This window comes from Bemisia tabaci, chromosome 1, assembly GCF_918797505.1.
Source record: "Bemisia tabaci chromosome 1, PGI_BMITA_v3".
NCBI classification, from domain to species: domain Eukaryota; kingdom Metazoa; phylum Arthropoda; class Insecta; order Hemiptera; family Aleyrodidae; genus Bemisia; species Bemisia tabaci.
Window position 1 is genome coordinate 84,258,461 of NC_092793.1, and position 15,968 is coordinate 84,274,428.

At 38.9% G+C, this 15,968-nt stretch overlaps 1 protein-coding gene and 1 long non-coding RNA gene across 6 annotated transcripts in view; both read left to right on the forward strand.

Annotated features, from left to right (window-relative positions):
- Positions 1–15,968, forward strand: part of LOC140226030 (uncharacterized) — a 234,405-nt gene that overhangs the window by 83,410 nt on the left and 135,027 nt on the right. The gene's annotated exons all lie outside the window — the stretch shown is intronic.
- The window catches only part of LOC109039911 (glycine dehydrogenase (decarboxylating), mitochondrial), a 138,262-nt gene that overhangs the window by 71,617 nt on the left and 50,677 nt on the right, over positions 1–15,968 (forward strand). For 4 of the 5 annotated variants that reach the window (XM_019055633.2, XM_019055635.2, XM_019055634.2 and 1 more), the window contains exons 9-11: positions 753–839; positions 3,593–3,769; positions 10,712–10,896. In XM_019055633.2, the coding sequence (XP_018911178.1) occupies positions 753–839; positions 3,593–3,769; positions 10,712–10,896 (449 nt within the window). The remainder of the gene's footprint in view (positions 1–752; positions 840–3,592; positions 3,770–10,711; positions 10,897–15,968) is intronic. The other variant, XM_072306323.1, reaches the window with a different exon arrangement.

Consider the following 15,968-nt stretch of genomic DNA (forward strand, 5'->3'; position numbering starts at 1 on the left):
ACTTACTTTGTGTTGTTTGAGTCGCTGAATCCGAATCTGAAGTTTCCTTACACGTATCGAGTGAGCATTTGCCACCATTTTGAAAAAATGGCCTATAGCGACGTTTTTGCGGTTTTTTTAAAATAGCGGCTGCGGATGAGACAAAATCCCGGATTTAGTTAATGTTTTGAATAGCTGACGTAATTTGGAAGGACGCGGTGTGTACATATGCTAGGTTTGCTCAAAAATTGAGGAAGATACAGCATCGTGAACATTGCGCCCATTCACGTTTTCACGGCCCACCCGTTAACGCGCGGTCCGGCTCGCCGCGATCCGGCTCGCCGCGGTCCGGCAAGTGCCGAAGCGTTTCAAAGTTCCGAGTTTCCTCAATTTTTGAGCAAACATAGCATATTTATGTACCTACCATTTTCTTCAAAATTACGTCAGCTTTTCGAAACATTAACTAAATCTGGGATTATTGCTCATCTGCAGTCGCTATTTTTAAAAAAAAAACCGCAAAAAAGGCCTTCTTAGGCAATTTGCTCAAAATGACGACAAAAACTCACTAGATACGTGTAAGGAAACTTTATATTCGGATTCAGCGACCTAAAAAACATAAAGTAGGCCAAAAAAATAGCTGTGTGCCCGGAATTCCAGGTAGACTTACCAGGCGCCTAGACTAATATTGGAAAAAACCAGCTGGGTATCTTATAGTATTCTTATCATTCGCATTATTCGTAACAGTGAAATAAGTAGTGTCCTCTCATTATCAGGTGGGTATTTCAATTGATGAAACAACCTCGGTTGAAGATATCGATGATCTCCTCTACATATTTGGTAGCAGTGAGTCTGCTAAGAATGTAAGTATTTTTAAAGTTGCTTACAACTCCTCTTGATTTAATCGAAATGATGATAATTTTCTCTCTTCCTCTCTCTCCCCCTCTCTCCCTCCCTAACCCCTCTCTGCCCCTCCCTTTCCCTACTCTTTTATTACTAAGTTCTAAGACCCTAAGATCTTGGTCACTGTGTTTTATTTACCTGAACGTTACCTACTTACCTACTTTTCCCCTTTTTCTTTTGGATAGGTATTATTTTTGATTTCATTTAATGTGATCCCTTCTCTTTAGGTAAATAATCTTGAAGGATTAAGTCAGTTAAAGTAATTACACATACAAATGAATTCGATACCAGAAGATGCTTTCTGGTATCATTGTATTATGGTGAAACGAGGTGCATTTCGGAGAATCAGAACCCATCATCAGAAGCTATACAGACCTATTGTAGTCGGTTTGAAAGATTAACTACTTCCGCATGATGCATATCATCAATAATTTAATATAAAATACCTATCAGACTCATAATGCTCAAGGTGTCAAGTGCCATTTATCCTTCTCAGCACCTTACTTCAAGACAGGGTTTTGATCGTTACCCACTTCTGGTGAACCTAGGTATTAAACGCCTTTTTCGGTATTTTTTTGTTTTTAGTTCTGTTCACCCATTTTCTTGGATTTTTTTTTTTTTTTTTTTTTTTTTTTTTTTTTTTTTTTTTTTTAAAGCGGTGTATGAATCATGTTGACACAAGGGGGAGGGGGAGCGAAAGGTTCCCTTTGGAAAGAAGTTGCCCTCCCCCAAAAATTTTGGGAGCAGGACCAGAAAATTGCTACTTGTCCGAGGCTCATAAACATCTCCAATATTTCAAATTTGTATGTAAATTAGCTACAAAGTTATGAGGGTGATAACAACTTTTGGACAACCCTTATATCACTTGATTTATGTGGGCACACACAAAAAAGTATTAACGACTCGTCTAGTTTTTTTTACATATTTGTTGGGTTTTATCTCCCTCATTTTATAAGTTTTCTGGGTAAATTTTTTTGCTATGTAAAAGTGAGGAATTACCTACAGTGGAAAGTATTCACAAGTCCAGTATTCTGCAAATAAAAGCCGGAAATCAAGGTCTTAGTTTTTGGATGCCGGGGGCGCAAGAAGTGGAAAGACATTCAATTTTGTGGTTGTGATAACTATCATACATTGAAAGGTCTTCCTCGGAAATTTTTAAAAGAGACATCTAATCCAGAACTAGGCTGGTATTGAATTAAAAGGAAACCATCCCAATCTTTACCAAATGTCGAACTTCAGTAGCTTTAGGCTGTATGAAGTGTGTGGCATGGGCAGGGCTTGGTTGCATAATAAGTCATGGATGTAAAGTTTGTGAACATTCTGTTAGCGGGTCAGAGGTGGAAATATTTAGGACAAATGCTTGTTTTTGGACCAATCTTGTCTTAAAATTGGCAATCGAAAGTTTTTGGACTGTTTGTTTTGAAATAAGATAAGATAAGACTTATTTTATTTCAAAATGTAAATGGGCTTGTTGTAAACGTTTGCTTTAGCAAGAGTAAGAGTTTTTACTCATAGGAAGTGTCTCAAAATCACGATGAGCGCATCGGCAAATTCAGAAATGCACTCCTTGCTTCACAATTTGCATGAGAAATTTGCGTTTCTTCGAGCTTTCCGCCCCAAAAACGATACCACGGCACAGGTGAACATTTCGTTAGAGGAGTCATTCCATTCAACCCCTGCTCACAAGGATGATACGCAATATTCAACATAGCCGACGCCATTTACGTTTTTGGCGCCCTATGCAGAAATTTTCAAGCCGCCCCCCTCGCACGCCCCCCCCCCCCCCGCGCATTTCCCAACCCGACGGTTTTCTTTGGTTACTACGTGCTAATTCTAACTAAATACGAATTTTTCGAGTGAGTGAATGCTTCTGGGGCAGAAACCAAAACCAGGTACCTGTTCCTGTTACTGTTAACTACGAAACTAAGAGAAAGTTTGACCCTTAAAGTCTAGGGTCAGGTCATTTAAAAGATTGAACGCAATAAATTAATGGTTCTCTGATGTAATTTTGCAGAAGAAAATTCTGGTGGGACAAAAAGAGGCATTTCATATGCACATTTCAGTTCTGAACTTTCGACGCAATTCTCAATTTTTTGCAGAGTTTGGAAAAAAAACCCAAAATTTGGCGCCCCTCAAAATCTGGCGCCCTGTGCAGCTGCACCGATGCACCATAGGTAAATCCGGATCCAACCACCCGAATAGTTCTGTCACCATAATGATTGTTGGTTCTTGGTACCTTGAATAAAAGGGAGTTGCGCAAGAGTTTGCAGTTCGCAAATATTGATTGAATTCAAAAAGTATTAATTGATAACTACACTACACCAACATTATTGTTGAGTTAATGTTTTCCCCTCGAAAAATACCCTATTCTTTAAATGGACGCAAGGGTTACTCATAAGCGACCAAAACACCTAAATCTGTCCATGCCAACTAAGCGCCCGGAAGGTGGCGAAACTCATTCAATGAAACGGCGCTGTTTTTTTCTAATTTTTATTTTTCAATTCTTTCCTCTTTCGTTGTATTTACCTAATTTATCTTGTAAATTTTCCAGATTGTGCTTTCATGTAACTTAGAATCAGTCAGTATAGAAGAGTCAAAGTTTAAAAGAATTTCAAAATTCATGACGAATCCTGTCTTCAATACGTATCTAGAACCTACATCAATTCTCTCCTCTTTCGTTATATTCACCTAATTCATCTTGTAAATTTTCCAGATTGTGCTTTCATGTAACTTAGAATCAGTCAGCATAGAAGAGTCAAAGTTCAAAAGAATTTCAAAATTCATGACGAATCCTGTCTTCAATACGTATCATTCAGAAACTAAAATGGTGCGCTACATGAAGAGTCTGGAAAATAAAGACATATCTCTGGTTCATTCTATGATACCTCTAGTAAGTATCCGCTTTCCTACGATGTAAGAACATTCGATAGGTTTTGCTTATGCGTCATTTGTATGTTATAAGAAGTGAATGTAAGCGCTCAGTCAATAAGGAATACTTTTTCCTTTCTACTCACCACAAGAATTTTAGAATGATAAAGTGGTACAGCGGTTAAATGTTAAACGGAAAGAGCCTCCCGCAAAAAAGGGCCTTTTTTGGCCCCTTTTCTGAAACTCGGGGATTTCATTCAAATGTGGCCTAAACGAAATCTTATGATGACCTAAGACTCCAGTAGAAAATTTAGCCTGAGTATACGTCTGGTTTCGGAGATACAGTGTTGCAAAGTTTGCATATTTAAGCTTTAAAAATCTTCATATTTTCAAATATTATCTTCCTAAAACCAACATCAGAGTGAACTTCACAATCTAAAACAAAGCGTAAATGACGCATAATGATGAAGTTAGGTTGATCAAATAATAATGATGAAAAAGCCTCCATTAAAAGTTTCAGCTCATGCATGACCCCTGTTTTGGTAGTGCATCTTTGCAAGTTAACCTTTCTGAGCTTTAAAAATACTCATACTTATAAGTTTCTTGTTTAAAAACCAATTTTAGTGAATATCAAACTGTATTTTGAGGGATAAAATTAATCCCTAGTGGTACTCGTGGATGTACAGTTGCATTGATAAAAGCGGCTACAATGATTTCAAGTAACACAGCGTTGCACAGTTTACATCTTAAATCTCTGAAAATGTGTTTTCTTTTGTTTTCTTACTAGAGACAACTTTGATCAAACATGTTTCGATATTGTAAAGCGAAATATAAGGACTCTAGTTAGTTCTAAGCGCCACTTGGTGTAAAAAATGACACTGTTGCCTATTTTTCCTTTTTTTCTCTCATCATTTAATCATAAAATAATATTAAAATTAGGATACCTACTTCCAATAATAATCTGATTTTAAACTTTAATTCAAGAGACTTTGCCATGCTCGATGAAATACTCAGCATCAGCGTATTGCTTTAAAAATCCAACAAATTATGCCTCGTCATAGTTGCCAATTTGACCTTTTTTCAAGTAAAATGAAAAAATTAACATAGAATACAGAATTTGTCCAGTTTTTTTACGTATAAAGGAATCTTGATCTAGAGAATTCATTTATTATGCCTTGCAAAATATAGTACATCCATTGTTTTTAAAAAAATTTAAAAAATTAAAAAATAAAAAAAAATCAAATAAAAATTTAAAAAAGTAAAATAAAATTATAAAAAACAAAAATAAAGTATCAATTATTGGAGGCATCCTTATTTTAAAATAATTTTGTTATTTATTGTTAAGAAGTATTAATAAACTTAGCAATAATAATTTTGCAAATACAAATCGTCACTTGGAACTGACATCAGCCCTCGACATTTTTCCTTGATATAAGGTATGACGCACATTGATGTCCTCTTTAACTAGCATAAATAATAATTTCGAGAGTTTAAAGTTGTTAGCTTGGCAACGCTGTATCACTACCAATCAAAGTATCATTAAACAAGAAGAAACAGGCAAAACAGGTTAATATTCCTGTTCTAATCTAACCAAGGAATTGAATGAGAATAGTAGTTGAGGAGTTCTTTGGCATAACCACGTATAACGAAAAATATAGTTGTGAGAAATACGCTATTGAAAGTTTGACAGTGTATATTTTCGAAACTACTCAACCGATTTAAAAAAACTGAAGACTGTTTTAAAGCTCATACTATCTAAAATTATTTTACAGAAGCACATGATCCTAAATTAACAGACGCTTTTGAGTAAATGAATCTGCTAAATAAATAATTATACGTGGTTTTAACAGAGATCGACTTCGAATGGGTATTTGTCTAATTGATTTTAATTTTTCAGGAGTTAGAGGATAGATGAAAAAAAGTAAATGTTAGTATGAATAATGTACCTTGTATTAAACTAAAATAGTAAGCAAAAAGTTTTAATATTCGCTGATATCGTCATCGGAGAGATCAGAGGGCCCTTGCCCATCGTCACATGGAACGCTGTTTTTGAAAAGGATGTTTAACCAGGTCCTCGCCTCTTCATTCAAAAACTCATAGAGAGCTCTGACATCTGCTATTTTGGCCGGTTTCAAAGGTGGAAGAGTTGCTTGTGGGGGTTTTATATCCAACTCTTGACGGGTAATATCGGCATTCTTCCAGTACTGGAAGTCCTCAAAATCGGGATTGTACGTCTTAGAGGCTGAAATAGTTCCGTCTGGCTTGTATTTCAGCATGCAATATTTTTGAAGAGTAAAGCAACTATGCTTCTTCGTCGGTTTTATCTTAAAAAAAGGACGCAATACAGTTTCCCATTCTTTAAAAAGCGATGGGTCCCACGTGCTCCAATAGGGGAAAGGCTTTTCTCGACTTTTCGCAATGATTTTCAGATACTCCGCAGCAGTCTGAATAATGGGTAATTTTTTCAACTTTTTACCGTAAATCCCGAAATTACGATCGCAAATTGAGTAACTGTGCCCGCGAACAGGGTAAACATGCAGTATTTCGACGGCATACACTTCCGAAAACCAAGCACAAAAGCACATAAGCAAGAAGTTCTTATTTTGGCCACCACATGCGTCACTTAATAAAATTGCGCGTTTAAATGGCTCACGGTCCATGAGTTCGATCAGAGAACGACACACTAAAGAAATGACAGAATTGGTGTTTTTTTTGGCCTCATCCGATTCCATACAACCGTACATGAAAGAGTGTGGACAATTGTGCACGTGCACATTAAATATGTAAAACCACATTAAACAGTTATAAAATTGTTTGTTGCAATTTAATTTCGGCACTGGCAAATGTTGCGCATAGTCAAACTCCAGAATAACAGTATTGGGATCACTTTCATACCCCCTGATGAGGTCACTTTTGAGTTGATTGTACGATTTAACTTTTTCCTTATGCAAATTATACCGAATTTTACATTCATGGTTAGAAAACCACGTTTACGCGTATACGTGGTTTTTCCGGAGAACGTCTCGGATGAGGAGGTGCGTGTGTTCGGACCGGCTTAACCTTAATAATTTTTCATCAGAAACTTATACAAACTATTTGTACCAACAGCTCAGAGTCAGAGGATTTATTAGAACCGATCTCCGAAGAAACGGCGTATACGCGTATACGTGGTTATGCCAAAGAACTCCTCAGTTACTTACATAAAGATTTATTTACATATCGGGAAGCTTTTTGGCCGTTTGGCTATCATCAGCTTTTACAAAAATATTCACATTTTAAAAACACAAAATAATAAAATGCAATAAATCTAATAAAACAAAATTACAGCAGTATTTGATCATGTGGTCATGTGCTGTGATTTTGTTTTATTAGATTTATTGCATTTCATTATTTTATGTTTTTAAAATGTGAATATTTTTGTAAAGGCTGATGATGGCCGAACGGCCGAAAAGCTTTCCGATATGTAAATAAATCTTTATGTAAGTAACTACTATTCTCATTCAATTCCTTGGTTAGATTAGAACAGGAATATTAACCTGTTTCTTCTTGTTTAATGATTGTTAAGGAATTGCTACAAGCAGAATGCTTATTCAGGGTGTTCGAAAAGTCCCCCCCCCTCTAACTTTCGACCTAATTGAGGTAGAGATTTGAAACTTGGAGAATGTTCCTAGATCAAAGGGAGCTACTTTTTGACCCCCCCAAAATTTTGGGGGGGTCACGGACCCTAACTTTTTTTTTTCAAATGGGAAGACCCCCTTTGTGATACCTCGTTCGAAAGAGCATAAAAAAAGAAAATTTTTCGCGCAAATCCGAAGTTATTATCTCAAACCGTTTCAAAATGGCGGCCGGTCAAAGTTCAAAATGGCCGAAAATTGGCACCTCTGCTATTTGCACATGGATTTGCTTGAAACTCGGTATCAGGGGGTATTTTGGCACGAGAAAAACGAATTTGACGTTAGATTTTAAAAAAACCCCTAATTTTTCAAAATGGCCGCCGGTTTAGGCTCAAAGTGGCCGAAAATTTGACAAACTCGATTTCTTGCCAATGGATTCACCTGAAATTCGGTATCTGGGGGTATTTTGACCCGAGAAGAACGAATTCGACGTTAGATTTTTAAACAAACCCAAATTTTTCAAAATGGCCGCCGATTAAAGTTCAAAACGGTCAACAATTGGCAACCTCGACTTTTTGCCGATGGATTCGCTTGAAACTCAGCTTATCGTTTTCCTCCTACCCAGACACCCCCAAACACCGAGTTTCAGGCGAATCCATCGGCAAAAAGTCGAGGTTGCCAATTGTTGACCGTTTTGAACTTTAATCGGCGGCCATTTTGAAAAATTAGGGTTTGTTTAAAAATCTAACGTCGAATTCGTTCTTCTCGGGTCAAAATACCTCCAGATACCGAATTTCAGGTGAATCCATTGGCAAGAAATCGAGTTTGTCAAATTTTCGGCCACTTTGAGCCTAAACCGGCGGCCATTTTGAAAAATTAGGGGTTTTTTTAAAATCTAACGTCAAATTCGTTTTTCTCGTGCCAAAATACCCCCTGATACCGAGTTTCAAGCAAATCCATGTGCAAATAGCAGAGGTGCCAATTTTCGGCCATTTTGAACTTTGACCGGCCGCCATTTTGAAACGGTTTGAGATAATAACTTCGGATTTGCGCGAAAAATTTTCTTTTTTTATGCTCTTTCGAACGAGGTATCACAAAGGGGGTCTTCCTATTTGAAAAAAAAAGTTAGGGTCCGTAACCCCCCCAAGGGGGGCCCCCCAAAATTTTGGGGGGGGGGTCAAAAAGTAGCTCCCTTTGATCTAGGAACACCCTCCAAGTTTCAAATCTCTACCTCAATTAGGTCAAAAGTTAAAGGGGGGGGGGAGGGGACTTTTCGAACACCCTGTTTATTTTAAGAATCAAAGTATCCCTGTTTATAAACACAAACACAGAGCTACAAATGACACATTTGGTAGATTTCATTCTTCAAATTCGAAAGAAGATCCACAAAAGTCGCTTTTTAACACGGAACTTAGAAAAAATATACACATTTTAAAGCTCAAATGTATAAACTGAGCAACTCTGTATCATTCAATCTGTACTTACGCTCGCTGTGAGGCCTACAGAAGACTTATAATATTATAAAATTACATCTAAACACCATACCTACACAGATCTTTTGGTGATCGATAAGTTCGTTTTTTAATTCAGAAACTTACCTACGAAAATGAGTAATTTTTTAGGTCTTTGTTGTCAACTTTGCAACTTTGTATCAAGAGAATTTGCAGTTTTACCGTATCAATAGGAATATGGATTTGAAGATAAGACAGACTGTGGGCAAAATGTAACAAAATAACATATTATATTCAATGGAGTTGTTTTTTAAAGTAAGATATTTGAAAATATGCGAATTTTCAAGGCTTAAATATGCACACTTTGCAACACTGTATCTTGAAAACCAGACGTATACTCAAGCTAAAATTTTTACTGGAGGCTTGTCTCATAAGGTTTCATTTAAGCCGCATACGAATGAAATCCCCGAGTTTTAAAAAAGGGGCCACTTTTCCTTATGGGAGGCTCTTTCGAAGACGGCGGAAAAGAGTCCCACACTTTTACGAAATTTTTGCTCATGATAGGTACCTACCACAGTTTATATAATCAAAATCACATAGCAACGAATACTAGCGTAACTTTCCTTCCAGAGTTTCTTGCAAAAATGAAATTTTTCGCCCCCTCTCCCTTCATTTGGATTTTCTTCACACTGTGTGTATTGATTAATCATACTTTAAATCCTCCTATCCCAAAGTTGCTGACCATGCAGACCATTTTAGGGGGGTCGCATCGCTAGGAGAGGTCAAAATTGAAACCCTTGTACAACATCATCCTCTGGGGGAAATTAAGATGTTAGGATCCGGTTATTATGAAACTCTACGTAATTTTTGTTTAATCCACGATAGGAATCTGAAAAGAAAATCCGAAGGTTTGATTTTCAGGTTGTGTTTGATGCATTTTCTCAGTTTTTAAAATGAAGATTAATTTTTTTCTACTACAAAGAAGACATGGAAATCGCAATTTTTTATTTGAACCAAAATCGAGTTTTTGAATTGGCCATTGTAATTTGCATCCAACGAGTGTCCGTGGATTCTGGGGCAACAAAAGGTTCAGGGGTTATGAATAATCGAAGTTGAACATGAAAACCGCAAATACTGGAAACTTGAAATGCAGATGTGGAACTAGTGGAGCTCGGAGTGGATGTTACCCCCCCCCCCCCCCACTGCACGCCTCGGGCATTGACAAGGCCACTGATTGCTGAAAGCTGAGCACTGAAATCGATGAACAAAGTGATAGACAAAAAAGATGACATTGAAATCCTTGGTATTGGGATTTTTTGATATTCCACGGGAGGAATCTGTTGGTTGAAACGGGTTGCTGTATTGGACAAAGGAGAGGAGGGGAGGTGAAGTTTACTTGATCGACAAAGTTTGAAGGGAATCGGGAGTTTAAATAAAAAATAGACTAAGTATTTTGTTCTACACAGATGTCAGATCTGCTAGACCAAAAACCATTAAAATGTGTACACCTAAAAATATTATATTTACGTATGTAAATGAACTCGGATATAGGTATTAAAAAATATTAGGAAATTTAACATTGCTGCAGGTAGGTAACTGTATGCAGCAATACAATTGCTGGAATAGTCGTTTAGGTATCATTTTTATACCAGGAATCCATTCTTGCCTCCGAGATGCCAGGGATGGAATTAATGTTTATGCAATGTTTATATACTATATTAGGCGCTGTAAATTTAGTAAAATAAGTACATTAGAAATTCCTTTTTTTTATTAATGTCAAACAAATGCTCTGAGCTAATAAAGGGTCTAAATATTTTCAATTATCTTCTCTTATCAACATTAAATTAACACATAACCCATTTGAAGTGTCTGTTTTCCCCAGTTTTCTCTCTGTTACAGGGCTCTTGCACCATGAAATTGAATAGCACAACTGAAATGATGCCTTGTAGTATCAAGGAATTTTCAAACCTTCATCCCTTTATTCCCAAAAATCAAACCAAAGGCTACGAAGAACTTTTTCAGGAATTGGAAAACGATCTTTGTGCAATCACTGGTTATGACAAGATATCCTTTCAGCCAAACAGGTTGGATCCTCTTCCCTCTTTTAGTTTTATACCCGTGTAAAAAATCAACTATAAGGGCTATAAGGATTTTATATAATCGCATAATTTCTACAGCTGGCTATACATACCTACAGTCTTACAGCCGTCCGTATGAGTTAGGTATGAAGCTAACTACATAAGCCTTATATGACAGGCTGTTTGGGCTCTTAAAGCTGGATGAGGTTCGTATGGCAGGCTAAGCTCTTGAGGCCAGCTTGAGTCCTCACAGTCCTTGCCAAAAAAGTTAACGCACGCTGACTGCATGACAGTGGATCAATTATTAGAATTGGCTACGATTATTCTGAATGAAATATTCTATCTATACTATAAGCTCCGAGACCTCCTAATTTTGCATAACTGATAAGGCTGAGTTCCAGCGTTCTACCGGGCCGATTTTCATGATTTTTGCGGCGATCAGAGATGGAAAATTTCATGAAATTTATTGGAGTGAAATTTCACGAAATTTCATGAAATTTATTCGAGTGAAAGGACGACGGACCGGTCTTATGGGAAAAGTGGGCCCGGTTAATTCGGCTGCGCTTTTGATATGTTGTAGGTCTTAACCTACTGATCAAAAGTGTCAGTGGGTGTTTCTTCCTATCTCGAAGTTTTACCCCCCATTTTGGGGGTCAAAATTGCCAATTCGGCGTATAATTGGTAATTTTTACATCCAGGTTTGTTGGTCGCCTATAAGATTCTGAAATGGTTTTTTGAGTCTATTGTATCCTCTGAATAGGCTAGAGACCATCCGAATTCAAAAACTGAACAATTGCGCCTTATGGGGAAGGGGGGGGGGGGTTATTTACGCCACCGATTTCAGCGTCGGCGAGTCGCATTTAACCGATTCTTTCGCCATGTTTTGGAGAATTTCTTATACAAATGATTGCGACTGCATCTTGAAAGGTCGACTAAGATTCAGCTCAGAATATACCCCGGGGGGGGAGTGCGCGATCGAACTCGGGCAGCGAAACTAGCTTGCGCGGGTCGGATCAAACCGATGCTTCTACCATGTTTTGGAGAACTTTTCATGCAAATGACTCCGGCTGCTTCTTGAAAGGTCGACTGAGATGGAGCACGGAGTATGCTGTAAGAGAAAGGAGGCCTCTCAATCCGCACCCTCTATCACAATAGGATCTCTCAGCATAGGTCAGTGTGGCACTGACACATGGTATAATAGTGGCACTTTTTTGATCCATATCGATGTGGCCAATTTCGATCCATTTTACAATTAGCAATGAGATTATCGACGAATCAGCGATTAATCTTCGTTTCTGGAGAGTACATCCAAGAGATAATTACCCTAAATGATGGCGTTACGGAAGATGCCACATTAGATTGTATGTGATACGCAAGTACTAATTACTTATGCAGTCCGTGGGAGGCAATATATGCAATGAAAAAAGTTCTGAAGGTTTTTGACTGGTTCCCGTTTTTTCATTCTTTCTACCAGAGCTCCATAAGTAATGGACCAAATCTGGAAGCTCTCAGTGCAGTTAGTGAGGCGAGCTCGCTGAGATTTTTTTACTTATTCAAAAAATCTAAGAAAAAACAAGGTCTTGTATTTCTTTTTTTAATTTTTTTTTCTTTTCAAAAGCAACTAACCCTTATCCTTACCAAAATTCTCAGATGCATCAAGATGTGCTGAAAATTGAATGATGCGTTAATTGTTTCTAAGTTTTAATCGTACTAGCCACGTTAAAAAGTGCCACTACTATACTAGTGTCAGTGCCACACTGACCTATGCTGAGAGATCCTATTGTGATAGAGGGTGCGGACTGAGAGGCCTCCTTTCTCTTACAGCATACTCCGTGCTCCATCACAGTCGACCTTTCGAAATGCAGTCGGCCTCATTGGGATAAGAAAGTCCCCAAAACATGACGAAACCATCGGTTTAATGCAACTCGCGAAAGGCAGTTTTGCTGCCCGAGTTCGGTCGCGCACTTTCCGCCCCCTCCCCCCCCCCAGGGGGTATGTTCTGAGCTGCATCTCAGTCGACCTTTCAAGAAGCAGCCGGAGTCATTTGCATGAAAAGTTCTCCAAAACATGGTAGAAGCGTCGGTTTGATCCGACCCGCGCAAGCTAGTTTCGCTGCCCGAGTTCGATCGCGCACTCCCCCCCCCCCCCCCCCGGGTATATTCTGAGCTGAATCTTAGTCGACCTTTCAAGATGCAGTCGCAATCATTTGTATAAGAAATTCTCCAAACATGGCGAAAGAATCGGTTAAATGCGACGCGCCGACGCTGAAATCGGTGGCGTAAATAACCCCCCCCCCCTTCCCCATAAGGCGCAATTGTTCAGTTTTTGAATTCGGATGGTCTCTAGCCTATTCAGAGGATACAATAGACTCAAAAAACCATTTCAGAATCTTATAGGCGACCAACAAACCTGGATGTAAAAATTACCAATTATACGCCGAATTGGCAATTTTGACCCCCAAAATGGGGGGTAAAACTTCGAGATAGGAAGAAACACCCACTGACACTTTTGATCAGTAGGTTAAGACCTACAACATATCAAAAGCGCAGCCGAATTAACCGGGCCCACTTTTCCCATAAGACCGGTCCGTCGTCCTTTCACGAAATTTCATGAAATTTATTGACACTTTTGGGGATACATTCAGGAGGCTAAGAAACGCCTAGAAACATTGATTCTAAATTTTGACATTTTTTACCCCAAGCCTAAATAATTCGTGCGTTACAAATGATTTCGTTTAGTTTAGATGTTAGGTTGGGGTTTTTTTTCTCTTAACTCCCCTTTTTGCCCCCTCTTTGTTTCTGGCACCTTCAGTAGAGTAGCATAATATTGCAGCTTTAATAATAGCATAATCCGAAACGCTTTCAGACCTCCAAAGGTATAATTAATAATGAGTCAGTTAAGTCATTTTTATTATTGTGTCATTCGAAAGTAGTAAGTGACCGAAGCTTACAGTTTTTTTTTCCTAATGTTTTTTGATGACTGCAAACGGGAGAAAAGTTGAAAGTGCCAAACATTAGGATAGCCTAAAACGGCGTTTAAACCGCGCACTCGTTGGTTTCGAATGTACACGTCACGATCAATATGGAGGCGGAATGCGTAGTGGAAGAGTATACGGCGTCGTCGCGTTGGCGGTGTGATTTTGTTGGTCAATTGGAAGTTAGGTTAGGTTACTTTGTTTGAGATTTATACCCATTGTCCTTAAGGTGAATCTACAGCGGTGCGTAGTGTGAGATCTACAGCGCGAGAACTTATTCTCGGCGAGGCATGGGCCGACGCGCCAATGGGGAACGTAAACAATGGGGTGTTCCGCGAATTCATCGCCAAGTCCAACGGTCGGATACCCCGGCAATAACGGGTTCGACAAGGAACAAACGGAATGAGAGAAGGAACAGAAGGAATTTAAGAATGAACCTATCAAAGATTACGCAAAAGGCAAAACTGTCAATTTGTGTAATCTTTATTCCCGTTTGTGACTCCATGAGGGGGTGTTGTCTTGACTCTCAGTAGTATTTCAAGCGTCCAGCGTCCAGCCCACCTTGGGCTGAACCACTACCCTCGTGGATTTGTCATCGTGCACACCAGCTCTACCTGCTAGCAACTCCCTGCATGATTTACTCGGCTTGGGCATAATTTTAAGTAGGACCGTTCTCTTCACGTTCTTGTTCCTATCGATGAAAGACATTTTAATGACTGAAAATTGCGAAACGCATGCGAAAACGAATAAAAAAACTCCACTAACCACACTACACGACCGGGAGAAAACCAAACACAGAGCAATCCTCCAGAGGATGGCAGAGGATGGTGATCGTTGATTCAGAATACTATCGGTGAGCCTTAATAATCGTCGGCCCGGCGAATATTAAGGTTCACCGCTCAACAACGCATCGGTGACTCCCACATTAAGCCAATATTAAGGTCCACTTTCACCGTGTAGGTGGGGCTTAAACTAGGGGCCTCAAAGAGGCTCATCGATGGAACTGTTGACTGTTGCCTTTCAAAGATCGTCGGGCCTAGAGTACCTACATTGAGAGAGTATGGCCACTGGGGTTACCACCTCTGATTGGCTTAGCCATCTTAGGCTAAATGGAGCCCTTAGGACCAAAAAATGGCGGACGCCATAAATTAATGTAATGCAAAATGACTCAAAATGTAGATTTCTTTGCTTATCGTAACGAGAAATTTACTCAAATGCACTATTGCGACATCTTTACATATTTTTAAGGCTAATCGTGTGCAATTTTTGAGAAAAATTATCTTAGATGTAGTAAGGTTGGCAGCAAGTGCGGTTGGTGATAACCGTCAAAAGTTGGCAATGACCCTCCTTCCATCCACAAAAACCAAAACAAAGCACCGCCATTTTTGGGTCCTAAGCCTCTCCATGGGGCGCAGTGGCCATACTCTCTCAATATAGGTACTCTAGTCGGGCCGACGATCTTTGAGGGTAACCGATGTGTTCGGGATACATCACAGATCAGATCTTGAAATTTTCAAGGCATTCCGTGCAGAAATGGCTGAGAAATAGAAGAATTAGTGCCAGTTTGAGAGCCCCAGTTTGTACGTGGGCTGGACGCTATAAAGGGACTCCAATGATGCTCTTACGGCCGTAAATAAACGAACAAGATGGCGACTCACGTAACATCGATAAGAAGCTAAATTTGACAAAAATATCAATCATACGGCAGTAACAATTTAAACTAGCATATCTACGAATTAGAGTACCTGTATAGAGTATAGACAGATGTGAAACTCCGGTAATCCATATAAGGCCTTCACCGATGCCTCCACGAATAAAGTTAGGGCCCAGAAAGACAGCAATCTAAGAATTTCAATTATCCAGAGCGATTTATTAATACAATTGTTACGAACCATCGTTTATACAGCACGTATTTGATTTAGTTTTTGCATAAATTTACTCATTTTTGTGGAAGAACGCTCATTTATGTACTTTCTTAGCCATCATCGTTAGAATTGGAATCTAAAGACTGGCAGTGAAATTTTGTGCGTTAGAAGTTGGTTAGAAGGGTGGCTGCACTTTTGGGCCCTAAGCCCTCCATGAAGCGATCTGTCCATACTCTCGC